This window comes from Cynoglossus semilaevis, chromosome 5 (assembly GCF_000523025.1).
Source record: "Cynoglossus semilaevis isolate Cse_v1.0 chromosome 5, Cse_v1.0, whole genome shotgun sequence".
In the NCBI taxonomy this organism is placed as follows: domain Eukaryota; kingdom Metazoa; phylum Chordata; class Actinopteri; order Pleuronectiformes; family Cynoglossidae; genus Cynoglossus; species Cynoglossus semilaevis.
The window spans coordinates 12,183,626-12,198,258 of NC_024311.1; the positions used below are offsets into that span (position 1 = coordinate 12,183,626).

Genomic DNA, 14,633 nt, shown 5'->3' on the forward strand with positions numbered 1-14,633 from the left:
GCCCCGCGTCCTTCCTCTCCCCCCCCGCCATGTCAGGCTGTTCGACGCTGCTTTCAGCCCCCCCCACTCCCCTGCCTTCAACCCTCACCCCACCCCCCAAGCCCCATCCCTTTTCTCCAGTTTTTTCTCTCCTTGGTCCTGAGTTTGTCCCTGGTTATAATGGTGCAGATTACAGGAGGCAGAGAGACACCGCACCTCGGCCGAGGAGGGAACCAGACGCTTCAAGATGGACTTTGCCAATAAGGCTGACAGCCTGCAGCGGCAGATCGAGCAGAGGGAAAGACAACTGTAAGACAACGCCTGCAATCAGTCTGACACAAGCATACAAGCTTTGTGAAATGCCCATGTCTAAGACTGGAGCTTTTTATGAGGCCCACATTTATCATATACTCACGGCTGCCCACAGTATTGTTTGTTTTGTGTGCAGTTCCGACATGTGTGAAAATGTTGGCATTGTGTTTGCAGTCAGCAGCTGGACACGGACTTAAAGATCGAGAGGGAGTGGAGACAAACGTTACAAAATGATCTGGACAGAGAGAGAGACACCGTGGCTCAGCTCAGCAGTCAAGCTATGGAGATCAAAGGACTGAAAAAAGTAAGGAAATCAAAGAAGAAAATAATCTAGGGATACTAGTGTGACATTCAGAGCTTTACATGGGATTTCTTTTTTTCCCAGGAGTTTTATCGTCTCCAGGATGAAAACTTCCAACTGAAGAACATCTGTGAAGACCAGGAGCAGGCGCTGGAGGAACTCGGCTCTAAACTCAGCGAGTATGTGGTCGGTGGTCAATGATATGTTGGATATTGGCTTTATGTCAAAAGTACTTTAGGTCTGTTGGGAAAAAGTAAATTCACGTTGTAACCTATTGGATGAATAATGATTTTGTAATTAAAAAAAAGGTCCAAATGTATTTCTATCTGTAAATCTCCAGAGATGACATGCTCAAATATCTGCTGTGACAAGAGGTGCCAAGTATGTGGTTTCTCTGGCGCTCGAACCCATGACTTTCTGCGTGGATGGCAGCTGTAATAAACAGGCATGATAACCGTATGGTCAACTCTATTTCCCTTCTTTTTGTCCTCAGGTCCAAACTAAAGATCGAGGACATTAAAGAGGCCAACAAAGCACTCCAGGTAAAAAAAAAATGAAAAGAAAATCCTCATCTTAGGTTAGATAAGGTACAAAAAACTGTCCTTATTTTTTAGTAAGCACTGACTGATAAGCCCTTCATGTTAATAATGAAGTCTGAAGACATATGACTCTATATGTGCTTGTTTAAGGGAGGACAGGTCTGGCTGAAGGACAAAGAAGCCAGTCAGTGCAAACTGTGTGAAAAGGAATTCTCCATATCCAGGAGAAAGGTCAGTTCTATATATTTGACTTACCCTAACATCTACCCTGATAATAAAAAAGAAAAAAAACCCATAATTAAACAGAAATCAATAGCTAGAATTAAAAAAACTAAGAAAGGTAATCCTTTGCTCACATTAAAAAAATTTACTTTTTGGTACGCCAACTTTTGAGCACCAATCTCCGAAAAAAAAAGTTTCTCAAAAATGACTAAAAATGCACTCATTTGGCTTAAAATACTTAGCTATGTCCATTTCTGTTGTTAAAATTGAGAAAAAATATACTTTTTAGGTACGCCATCTTTTGATCACAGTAAAATCCTATACCAATAAGATCCTGAACCAATCTCCGAAAAAAAAAGTTTCTCAAAAATGACTAAAAATGCACTCATTTGGCTTAAAATACTTAGCTATGTCCATTTCTGTTGTTAAAATTGAGAAAAAATATACTTTTTAGGTACGCCATCTTTTGATCACAGTAAAATCCTATACCAATAAGATCCTGAACCAATCTCCGAAAAAAAAAGTTTCTCAAAAATGACTAAAAATGCACTAATTTGGCTTAAAATACTTAGCTATGTCCATTTCTGTTGTTAAAATTGAGAAAAAATATACTTTTTAGGTACGCCATCTTTTGATCACAGTAAAATCCTATACCAATAAGATCCTGAACCAATCTCCGAAAAAAAAAGTTTCTCAAAAATGACTAAAAATGCACTAATTTGGCTTAAAATACTTAGCTATGTCCATTTCTGTTGTTAAAATTGAGAAAAAATATACTTTTTAGGTACGCCATCTTTTGATCACAGTAAAATCCTATACCAATAAGATCCTGAACCAATCTCCGAAAAAAAAAGTTTCTCAAAAATGACTAAAAATGCACTAATTTGGCTTAAAATACTTAGCTATGTCCATTTCTGTTGTTAAAATTGAGAAAAAATATACTTTTTAGGTACGCCATCTTTTGATCACAGTAAAATCCTATACCAATAAGATCCTGAACCAATCTCCGAAAAAAAAAGTTTCTCAAAAATGACTAAAAATGCACTAATTTGGCTTAAAATACTTAGCTATGTCCATTTCTGTTGTTAAAATTGAGAAAAAATATACTTTTTAGGTACGCCATCTTTTGATCACAGTAAAATCCTATACCAATAAGATCCTGAACCAATCTCCGAAAAAAAAAGTTTCTCAAAAATGACTAAAAATGCACTAATTTGGCTTAAAATACTTAGCTATGTCCATTTCTGTTGTTAAAATTGAGAAAAAATATACTTTTTAGGTACGCCATCTTTTGATCACAGTAAAATCCTATACCAATAAGATCCTGAACCAATCTCCGAAAAAAAAAGTTTCTCAAAAATGACTAAAAATGCACTAATTTGGCTTAAAATACTTAGCTATGTCCATTTCTGTTGTTAAAATTGAGAAAAAATATACTTTTTAGGTACGCCATCTTTTGATCACAGTAAAATCCTATACCAATAAGATCCTGAACCAATCTCCGAAAAAAAAAGTTTCTCAAAAATGACTAAAAATGCACTAATTTGGCTTAAAATACTTAGCTATGTCCATTTCTGTTGTTAAAATTGAGAAAAAATATACTTTTTAGGTACGCCATCTTTTGATCACAGTAAAATCCTATACCAATAAGATCCTGAACCAATCTCCGAAAAAAAAAGTTTCTCAAAAATGACTAAAAATGCACTAATTTGGCTTAAAATACTTAGCTATGTCCATTTCTGTTGTTAAAATTGAGAAAAAATATACTTTTTAGGTACGCCATCTTTTGATCACAGTAAAATCCTATACCAATAAGATCCTGAACCAATCTCCGAAAAAAAAAGTTTCTCAAAAATGACTAAAAATGCACTAATTTGGCTTAAAATACTTAGCTATGTCCATTTCTGTTGTTAAAATTGAGAAAAAATATACTTTTTAGGTACGCCATCTTTTGATCACAGTAAAATCCTATACCAATAAGATCCTGAACCAATCTCCGAAAAAAAAAGTTTCTCAAAAATGACTAAAAATGCACTAATTTGGCTTAAAATACTTAGCTATGTCCATTTCTGTTGTTAAAATTGAGAAAAAATATACTTTTTAGGTACGCCATCTTTTGATCACAGTAAAATCCTATACCAATAAGATCCTGAACCAATCTCCGAAAAAAAAAGTTTCTCAAAAATGACTAAAAATGCACTAATTTGGCTTAAAATACTTAGCTATGTCCATTTCTGTTGTTAAAATTGAGAAAAAATATACTTTTTAGGTACGCCATCTTTTGATCACAGTAAAATCCTATACCAATAAGATCCTGAACCAATCTCCGAAAAAAAAAGTTTCTCAAAAATGACTAAAAATGCACTAATTTGGCTTAAAATACTTAGCTATGTCCATTTCTGTTGTTAAAATTGAGAAAAAATATACTTTTTAGGTACGCCATCTTTTGATCACAGTAAAATCCTATACCAATAAGATCCTGAACCAATCTCCGAAAAAAAAAGTTTCTCAAAAATGACTAAAAATGCACTAATTTGGCTTAAAATACTTAGCTATGTCCATTTCTGTTGTTAAAATTGAGAAAAAATATACTTTTTAGGTACGCCATCTTTTGATCACAGTAAAATCCTATACCAATAAGATCCTGAACCAATCTCCGAAAAAAAAAGTTTCTCAAAAATGACTAAAAATGCACTAATTTGGCTTAAAATACTTAGCTATGTCCATTTCTGTTGTTAAAATTGAGAAAAAATATACTTTTTAGGTACGCCATCTTTTGATCACAGTAAAATCCTATACCAATAAGATCCTGAACCAATCTCCGAAAAAAAAAGTTTCTCAAAAATGACTAAAAATGCACTAATTTGGCTTAAAATACTTAGCTATGTCCATTTCTGTTGTTAAAATTGAGAAAAAATATACTTTTTAGGTACGCCATCTTTTGATCACAGTAAAATCCTATACCAATAAGATCCTGAACCAATCTCCGAAAAAAAAAGTTTCTCAAAAATGACTAAAAATGCACTAATTTGGCTTAAAATACTTAGCTATGTCCATTTCTGTTGTTAAAATTGAGAAAAAATATACTTTTTAGGTACGCCATCTTTTGATCACAGTAAAATCCTATACCAATAAGATCCTGAACCAATCTCCGAAAAAAAAAGTTTCTCAAAAATGACTAAAAATGCACTAATTTGGCTTAAAATACTTAGCTATGTCCATTTCTGTTGTTAAAATTGAGAAAAAATATACTTTTTAGGTACGCCATCTTTTGATCACAGTAAAATCCTATACCAATAAGATCCTGAACCAATCTCCGAAAAAAAAAGTTTCTCAAAAATGACTAAAAATGCACTAATTTGGCTTAAAATACTTAGCTATGTCCATTTCTGTTGTTAAAATTGAGAAAAAATATACTTTTTAGGTACGCCATCTTTTGATCACAGTAAAATCCTATACCAATAAGATCCTGAACCAATCTCCGAAAAAAAAAGTTTCTCAAAAATGACTAAAAATGCACTAATTTGGCTTAAAATACTTAGCTATGTCCATTTCTGTTGTTAAAATTGAGAAAAAATATACTTTTTAGGTACGCCATCTTTTGATCACAGTAAAATCCTATACCAATAAGATCCTGAACCAATCTCCGAAAAAAAAAGTTTCTCAAAAATGACTAAAAATGCACTAATTTGGCTTAAAATACTTAGCTATGTCCATTTCTGTTGTTAAAATTGAGAAAAAATATACTTTTTAGGTACGCCATCTTTTGATCACAGTAAAATCCTATACCAATAAGATCCTGAACCAATCTCCGAAAAAAAAAGTTTCTCAAAAATGACTAAAAATGCACTAATTTGGCTTAAAATACTTAGCTATGTCCATTTCTGTTGTTAAAATTGAGAAAAAATATACTTTTTAGGTACGCCATCTTTTGATCACAGTAAAATCCTATACCAATAAGATCCTGAACCAATCTCCGAAAAAAAAAGTTTCTCAAAAATGACTAAAAATGCACTAATTTGGCTTAAAATACTTAGCTATGTCCATTTCTGTTGTTAAAATTGAGAAAAAATATACTTTTTAGGTACGCCATCTTTTGATCACAGTAAAATCCTATACCAATAAGATCCTGAACCAATCTCCGAAAAAAAAAGTTTCTCAAAAATGACTAAAAATGCACTAATTTGGCTTAAAATACTTAGCTATGTCCATTTCTGTTGTTAAAATTGAGAAAAAATATACTTTTTAGGTACGCCATCTTTTGATCACAGTAAAATCCTATACCAATAAGATCCTGAACCAATCTCCGAAAAAAAAAGTTTCTCAAAAATGACTAAAAATGCACTAATTTGGCTTAAAATACTTAGCTATGTCCATTTCTGTTGTTAAAATTGAGAAAAAATATACTTTTTAGGTACGCCATCTTTTGATCACAGTAAAATCCTATACCAATAAGATCCTGAACCAATCTCCGAAAAAAAAAGTTTCTCAAAAATGACTAAAAATGCACTAATTTGGCTTAAAATACTTAGCTATGTCCATTTCTGTTGTTAAAATTGAGAAAAAATATACTTTTTAGGTACGCCATCTTTTGATCACAGTAAAATCCTATACCAATAAGATCCTGAACCAATCTCCGAAAAAAAAAGTTTCTCAAAAATGACTAAAAATGCACTAATTTGGCTTAAAATACTTAGCTATGTCCATTTCTGTTGTTAAAATTGAGAAAAAATATACTTTTTAGGTACGCCATCTTTTGATCACAGTAAAATCCTATACCAATAAGATCCTGAACCAATCTCCGAAAAAAAAAGTTTCTCAAAAATGACTAAAAATGCACTAATTTGGCTTAAAATACTTAGCTATGTCCATTTCTGTTGTTAAAATTGAGAAAAAATATACTTTTTAGGTACGCCATCTTTTGATCACAGTAAAATCCTATACCAATAAGATCCTGAACCAATCTCCGAAAAAAAAAGTTTCTCAAAAATGACTAAAAATGCACTAATTTGGCTTAAAATACTTAGCTATGTCCATTTCTGTTGTTAAAATTGAGAAAAAATATACTTTTTAGGTACGCCATCTTTTGATCACAGTAAAATCCTATACCAATAAGATCCTGAACCAATCTCCGAAAAAAAAAGTTTCTCAAAAATGACTAAAAATGCACTAATTTGGCTTAAAATACTTAGCTATGTCCATTTCTGTTGTTAAAATTGAGAAAAAATATACTTTTTAGGTACGCCATCTTTTGATCACAGTAAAATCCTATACCAATAAGATCCTGAACCAATCTCCGAAAAAAAAAGTTTCTCAAAAATGACTAAAAATGCACTAATTTGGCTTAAAATACTTAGCTATGTCCATTTCTGTTGTTAAAATTGAGAAAAAATATACTTTTTAGGTACGCCATCTTTTGATCACAGTAAAATCCTATACCAATAAGATCCTGAACCAATCTCCGAAAAAAAAAGTTTCTCAAAAATGACTAAAAATGCACTAATTTGGCTTAAAATACTTAGCTATGTCCATTTCTGTTGTTAAAATTGAGAAAAAATATACTTTTTAGGTACGCCATCTTTTGATCACAGTAAAATCCTATACCAATAAGATCCTGAACCAATCTCCGAAAAAAAAAGTTTCTCAAAAATGACTAAAAATGCACTAATTTGGCTTAAAATACTTAGCTATGTCCATTTCTGTTGTTAAAATTGAGAAAAAATATACTTTTTAGGTACGCCATCTTTTGATCACAGTAAAATCCTATACCAATAAGATCCTGAACCAATCTCCGAAAAAAAAAGTTTCTCAAAAATGACTAAAAATGCACTAATTTGGCTTAAAATACTTAGCTATGTCCATTTCTGTTGTTAAAATTGAGAAAAAATATACTTTTTAGGTACGCCATCTTTTGATCACAGTAAAATCCTATACCAATAAGATCCTGAACCAATCTCCGAAAAAAAAAGTTTCTCAAAAATGACTAAAAATGCACTAATTTGGCTTAAAATACTTAGCTATGTCCATTTCTGTTGTTAAAATTGAGAAAAAATATACTTTTTAGGTACGCCATCTTTTGATCACAGTAAAATCCTATACCAATAAGATCCTGAACCAATCTCCGAAAAAAAAAGTTTCTCAAAAATGACTAAAAATGCACTAATTTGGCTTAAAATACTTAGCTATGTCCATTTCTGTTGTTAAAATTGAGAAAAAATATACTTTTTAGGTACGCCATCTTTTGATCACAGTAAAATCCTATACCAATAAGATCCTGAACCAATCTCCGAAAAAAAAAGTTTCTCAAAAATGACTAAAAATGCACTAATTTGGCTTAAAATACTTAGCTATGTCCATTTCTGTTGTTAAAATTGAGAAAAAATATACTTTTTAGGTACGCCATCTTTTGATCACAGTAAAATCCTATACCAATAAGATCCTGAACCAATCTCCGAAAAAAAAAGTTTCTCAAAAATGACTAAAAATGCACTAATTTGGCTTAAAATACTTAGCTATGTCCATTTCTGTTGTTAAAATTGAGAAAAAATATACTTTTTAGGTACGCCATCTTTTGATCACAGTAAAATCCTATACCAATAAGATCCTGAACCAATCTCCGAAAAAAAAAGTTTCTCAAAAATGACTAAAAATGCACTAATTTGGCTTAAAATACTTAGCTATGTCCATTTCTGTTGTTAAAATTGAGAAAAAATATACTTTTTAGGTACGCCATCTTTTGATCACAGTAAAATCCTATACCAATAAGATCCTGAACCAATCTCCGAAAAAAAAAGTTTCTCAAAAATGACTAAAAATGCACTAATTTGGCTTAAAATACTTAGCTATGTCCATTTCTGTTGTTAAAATTGAGAAAAAATATACTTTTTAGGTACGCCATCTTTTGATCACAGTAAAATCCTATACCAATAAGATCCTGAACCAATCTCCGAAAAAAAAAGTTTCTCAAAAATGACTAAAAATGCACTAATTTGGCTTAAAATACTTAGCTATGTCCATTTCTGTTGTTAAAATTGAGAAAAAATATACTTTTTAGGTACGCCATCTTTTGATCACAGTAAAATCCTATACCAATAAGATCCTGAACCAATCTCCGAAAAAAAAAGTTTCTCAAAAATGACTAAAAATGCACTAATTTGGCTTAAAATACTTAGCTATGTCCATTTCTGTTGTTAAAATTGAGAAAAAATATACTTTTTAGGTACGCCATCTTTTGATCACAGTAAAATCCTATACCAATAAGATCCTGAACCAATCTCCGAAAAAAAAAGTTTCTCAAAAATGACTAAAAATGCACTAATTTGGCTTAAAATACTTAGCTATGTCCATTTCTGTTGTTAAAATTGAGAAAAAATATACTTTTTAGGTACGCCATCTTTTGATCACAGTAAAATCCTATACCAATAAGATCCTGAACCAATCTCCGAAAAAAAAAGTTTCTCAAAAATGACTAAAAATGCACTAATTTGGCTTAAAATACTTAGCTATGTCCATTTCTGTTGTTAAAATTGAGAAAAAATATACTTTTTAGGTACGCCATCTTTTGATCACAGTAAAATCCTATACCAATAAGATCCTGAACCAATCTCCGAAAAAAAAAGTTTCTCAAAAATGACTAAAAATGCACTAATTTGGCTTAAAATACTTAGCTATGTCCATTTCTGTTGTTAAAATTGAGAAAAAATATACTTTTTAGGTACGCCATCTTTTGATCACAGTAAAATCCTATACCAATAAGATCCTGAACCAATCTCCGAAAAAAAAAGTTTCTCAAAAATGACTAAAAATGCACTAATTTGGCTTAAAATACTTAGCTATGTCCATTTCTGTTGTTAAAATTGAGAAAAAATATACTTTTTAGGTACGCCATCTTTTGATCACAGTAAAATCCTATACCAATAAGATCCTGAACCAATCTCCGAAAAAAAAAGTTTCTCAAAAATGACTAAAAATGCACTAATTTGGCTTAAAATACTTAGCTATGTCCATTTCTGTTGTTAAAATTGAGAAAAAATATACTTTTTAGGTACGCCATCTTTTGATCACAGTAAAATCCTATACCAATAAGATCCTGAACCAATCTCCGAAAAAAAAAGTTTCTCAAAAATGACTAAAAATGCACTAATTTGGCTTAAAATACTTAGCTATGTCCATTTCTGTTGTTAAAATTGAGAAAAAATATACTTTTTAGGTACGCCATCTTTTGATCACAGTAAAATCCTATACCAATAAGATCCTGAACCAATCTCCGAAAAAAAAAGTTTCTCAAAAATGACTAAAAATGCACTAATTTGGCTTAAAATACTTAGCTATGTCCATTTCTGTTGTTAAAATTGAGAAAAAATATACTTTTTAGGTACGCCATCTTTTGATCACAGTAAAATCCTATACCAATAAGATCCTGAACCAATCTCCGAAAAAAAAAGTTTCTCAAAAATGACTAAAAATGCACTAATTTGGCTTAAAATACTTAGCTATGTCCATTTCTGTTGTTAAAATTGAGAAAAAATATACTTTTTAGGTACGCCATCTTTTGATCACAGTAAAATCCTATACCAATAAGATCCTGAACCAATCTCCGAAAAAAAAAGTTTCTCAAAAATGACTAAAAATGCACTAATTTGGCTTAAAATACTTAGCTATGTCCATTTCTGTTGTTAAAATTGAGAAAAAATATACTTTTTAGGTACGCCATCTTTTGATCACAGTAAAATCCTATACCAATAAGATCCTGAACCAATCTCCGAAAAAAAAAGTTTCTCAAAAATGACTAAAAATGCACTAATTTGGCTTAAAATACTTAGCTATGTCCATTTCTGTTGTTAAAATTGAGAAAAAATATACTTTTTAGGTACGCCATCTTTTGATCACAGTAAAATCCTATACCAATAAGATCCTGAACCAATCTCCGAAAAAAAAAGTTTCTCAAAAATGACTAAAAATGCACTAATTTGGCTTAAAATACTTAGCTATGTCCATTTCTGTTGTTAAAATTGAGAAAAAATATACTTTTTAGGTACGCCATCTTTTGATCACAGTAAAATCCTATACCAATAAGATCCTGAACCAATCTCCGAAAAAAAAAGTTTCTCAAAAATGACTAAAAATGCACTAATTTGGCTTAAAATACTTAGCTATGTCCATTTCTGTTGTTAAAATTGAGAAAAAATATACTTTTTAGGTACGCCATCTTTTGATCACAGTAAAATCCTATACCAATAAGATCCTGAACCAATCTCCGAAAAAAAAAGTTTCTCAAAAATGACTAAAAATGCACTAATTTGGCTTAAAATACTTAGCTATGTCCATTTCTGTTGTTAAAATTGAGAAAAAATATACTTTTTAGGTACGCCATCTTTTGATCACAGTAAAATCCTATACCAATAAGATCCTGAACCAATCTCCGAAAAAAAAAGTTTCTCAAAAATGACTAAAAATGCACTAATTTGGCTTAAAATACTTAGCTATGTCCATTTCTGTTGTTAAAATTGAGAAAAAATATACTTTTTAGGTACGCCATCTTTTGATCACAGTAAAATCCTATACCAATAAGATCCTGAACCAATCTCCGAAAAAAAAAGTTTCTCAAAAATGACTAAAAATGCACTAATTTGGCTTAAAATACTTAGCTATGTCCATTTCTGTTGTTAAAATTGAGAAAAAATATACTTTTTAGGTACGCCATCTTTTGATCACAGTAAAATCCTATACCAATAAGATCCTGAACCAATCTCCGAAAAAAAAAGTTTCTCAAAAATGACTAAAAATGCACTAATTTGGCTTAAAATACTTAGCTATGTCCATTTCTGTTGTTAAAATTGAGAAAAAATATACTTTTTAGGTACGCCATCTTTTGATCACAGTAAAATCCTATACCAATAAGATCCTGAACCAATCTCCGAAAAAAAAAGTTTCTCAAAAATGACTAAAAATGCACTAATTTGGCTTAAAATACTTAGCTATGTCCATTTCTGTTGTTAAAATTGAGAAAAAATATACTTTTTAGGTACGCCATCTTTTGATCACAGTAAAATCCTATACCAATAAGATCCTGAACCAATCTCCGAAAAAAAAAGTTTCTCAAAAATGACTAAAAATGCACTAATTTGGCTTAAAATACTTAGCTATGTCCATTTCTGTTGTTAAAATTGAGAAAAAATATACTTTTTAGGTACGCCATCTTTTGATCACAGTAAAATCCTATACCAATAAGATCCTGAACCAATCTCCGAAAAAAAAAGTTTCTCAAAAATGACTAAAAATGCACTAATTTGGCTTAAAATACTTAGCTATGTCCATTTCTGTTGTTAAAATTGAGAAAAAATATACTTTTTAGGTACGCCATCTTTTGATCACAGTAAAATCCTATACCAATAAGATCCTGAACCAATCTCCGAAAAAAAAAGTTTCTCAAAAATGACTAAAAATGCACTAATTTGGCTTAAAATACTTAGCTATGTCCATTTCTGTTGTTAAAATTGAGAAAAAATATACTTTTTAGGTACGCCATCTTTTGATCACAGTAAAATCCTATACCAATAAGATCCTGAACCAATCTCCGAAAAAAAAAGTTTCTCAAAAATGACTAAAAATGCACTAATTTGGCTTAAAATACTTAGCTATGTCCATTTCTGTTGTTAAAATTGAGAAAAAATATACTTTTTAGGTACGCCATCTTTTGATCACAGTAAAATCCTATACCAATAAGATCCTGAACCAATCTCCGAAAAAAAAAGTTTCTCAAAAATGACTAAAAATGCACTAATTTGGCTTAAAATACTTAGCTATGTCCATTTCTGTTGTTAAAATTGAGAAAAAATATACTTTTTAGGTACGCCATCTTTTGATCACAGTAAAATCCTATACCAATAAGATCCTGAACCAATCTCCGAAAAAAAAAGTTTCTCAAAAATGACTAAAAATGCACTAATTTGGCTTAAAATACTTAGCTATGTCCATTTCTGTTGTTAAAATTGAGAAAAAATATACTTTTTAGGTACGCCATCTTTTGATCACAGTAAAATCCTATACCAATAAGATCCTGAACCAATCTCCGAAAAAAAAAGTTTCTCAAAAATGACTAAAAATGCACTAATTTGGCTTAAAATACTTAGCTATGTCCATTTCTGTTGTTAAAATTGAGAAAAAATATACTTTTTAGGTACGCCATCTTTTGATCACAGTAAAATCCTATACCAATAAGATCCTGAACCAATCTCCGAAAAAAAAAGTTTCTCAAAAATGACTAAAAATGCACTAATTTGGCTTAAAATACTTAGCTATGTCCATTTCTGTTGTTAAAATTGAGAAAAAATATACTTTTTAGGTACGCCATCTTTTGATCACAGTAAAATCCTATACCAATAAGATCCTGAACCAATCTCCGAAAAAAAAAGTTTCTCAAAAATGACTAAAAATGCACTAATTTGGCTTAAAATACTTAGCTATGTCCATTTCTGTTGTTAAAATTGAGAAAAAATATACTTTTTAGGTACGCCATCTTTTGATCACAGTAAAATCCTATACCAATAAGATCCTGAACCAATCTCCGAAAAAAAAAGTTTCTCAAAAATGACTAAAAATGCACTAATTTGGCTTAAAATACTTAGCTATGTCCATTTCTGTTGTTAAAATTGAGAAAAAATATACTTTTTAGGTACGCCATCTTTTGATCACAGTAAAATCCTATACCAATAAGATCCTGAACCAATCTCCGAAAAAAAAAGTTTCTCAAAAATGACTAAAAATGCACTAATTTGGCTTAAAATACTTAGCTATGTCCATTTCTGTTGTTAAAATTGAGAAAAAATATACTTTTTAGGTACGCCATCTTTTGATCACAGTAAAATCCTATACCAATAAGATCCTGAACCAATCTCCGAAAAAAAAAGTTTCTCAAAAATGACTAAAAATGCACTAATTTGGCTTAAAATAGTTAGCTATGTCCATTTCTGTTGTTAAAATTCAGAAAAAATATACTTTTTAGGTACGTCAACATTTGATCACAGTAGAATATAATCCTAATAAGAAGGGCAGGGCGATATGGCCACAAAAACAACACAATATATTGTTTCCATATCGTCCGATCTTGATCATAGGCGCAATTAATGTTTTTTTTAAACAGCCAGTTTTAGAGCATTTGCACTGAACAGTAAAGAAACTAAATATTAATTAACATTCTTTCACCATATGAATGAATTAATAAAGCAAATTAAATAAGATGAACATAGAAAAAATAAACCCAACAGTACAACAAGCACAAGAATATAAAATCACACAGTGACGTTTGTAGTAATCTGTGAAAGTAGTAAATCAATGAAAAATGTACACACAAGTTTTGATCAAGTTTAATAACTGTATAAACAGCAACATTTGTGTTTCTGTCTGCAGCATCACTGCAGAAACTGTGGGGAGATTTTCTGCAACAGTTGCTCAGACAACGAACTTCCTCTGCCTGCGTCGCCAAAACCAGTGCGAGTGTGTGACACCTGCCATGCGCTCCTGCTGCAGAGATGCTCATCCAATCCTACGTGATCGTCAGTTTCCGCGCATTGCAAGTGACACTGACGCTCCTTTTTTCTACTTCTTCTACTTTGCTGCTAACTGAGACAGGACATGATTAATAACAAATGTGAAGGCCATGTGTTTGGCCTCAATGCAGGTTTGCAAAGGACACTCGTCATCGGTTCACCATCACCGTTGTATCTGACCCGAGAAAGTATGTCAGAAATGGACATGTCCGTCTGGACTTGGATGATGTCACAGCCAGAAAACTTTGGAGATGATTTTTTCAACTAATTTGTTATAAACTATTGTTTATTTACTGCAACTAATTTGTCTTAAGTTTGTTTGTGACAGTGACAGGAAGAAAAACTAAGTCTTTTGCCACTAACTGGCAGCAAATGGCTAGAAAAACATTTTAAAAGAAAAACTCGGCTGTTTAAAAAATATCTAGGTGAGTGTCTTTCTTCAATTCCAGGGAGTATCTCAGCGTTGAATTCAACTAACGAAATTACAAATTCAGTGTTGAATTCAACTAACGAAATTACAAATTTAAGTAAATTAAAGTACACAATAGTAAAAGTATTTATATGTAATATTAAAAAAAAGAAATTTTTAAAAGAAATTTTAAAAAGTTCTCAAAATTTTACTTATGAAACATAAGGTTGAGTACGTGTAGAACAGTCATCATCGACAAATTAGTTTTTGTCTTAAAAATGTCACTAAGTTTCACAGTCTGTGTATTTCTACATGTTTTATTC

At 31.0% G+C, this 14,633-nt stretch overlaps 1 protein-coding gene across 2 annotated transcripts in view; it reads left to right on the top strand.

Annotated features, from left to right (window-relative positions):
• Positions 1-14,198, top strand: part of rufy2 (RUN and FYVE domain containing 2) — a 29,546-nt gene extending 15,348 nt beyond the window's left edge. Inside the window, exons 14-19 of one of the 2 annotated variants that reach the window (XM_025055541.1) lie at positions 169-288; positions 466-595; positions 677-771; positions 1,086-1,134; positions 1,282-1,362; positions 13,762-13,905. In XM_025055541.1, coding sequence (XP_024911309.1) covers positions 169-288; positions 466-595; positions 677-771; positions 1,086-1,134; positions 1,282-1,362; positions 13,762-13,905 — 619 coding nt within the window. Of the gene's footprint in view, positions 1-168; positions 289-465; positions 596-676; positions 772-1,085; positions 1,135-1,281; positions 1,363-13,761 lie in introns of both variants that reach the window. The other variant, XM_008310537.3, reaches the window with a different exon arrangement.
• The last annotated feature ends 435 nt before the right edge of the window (positions 14,199-14,633 follow it).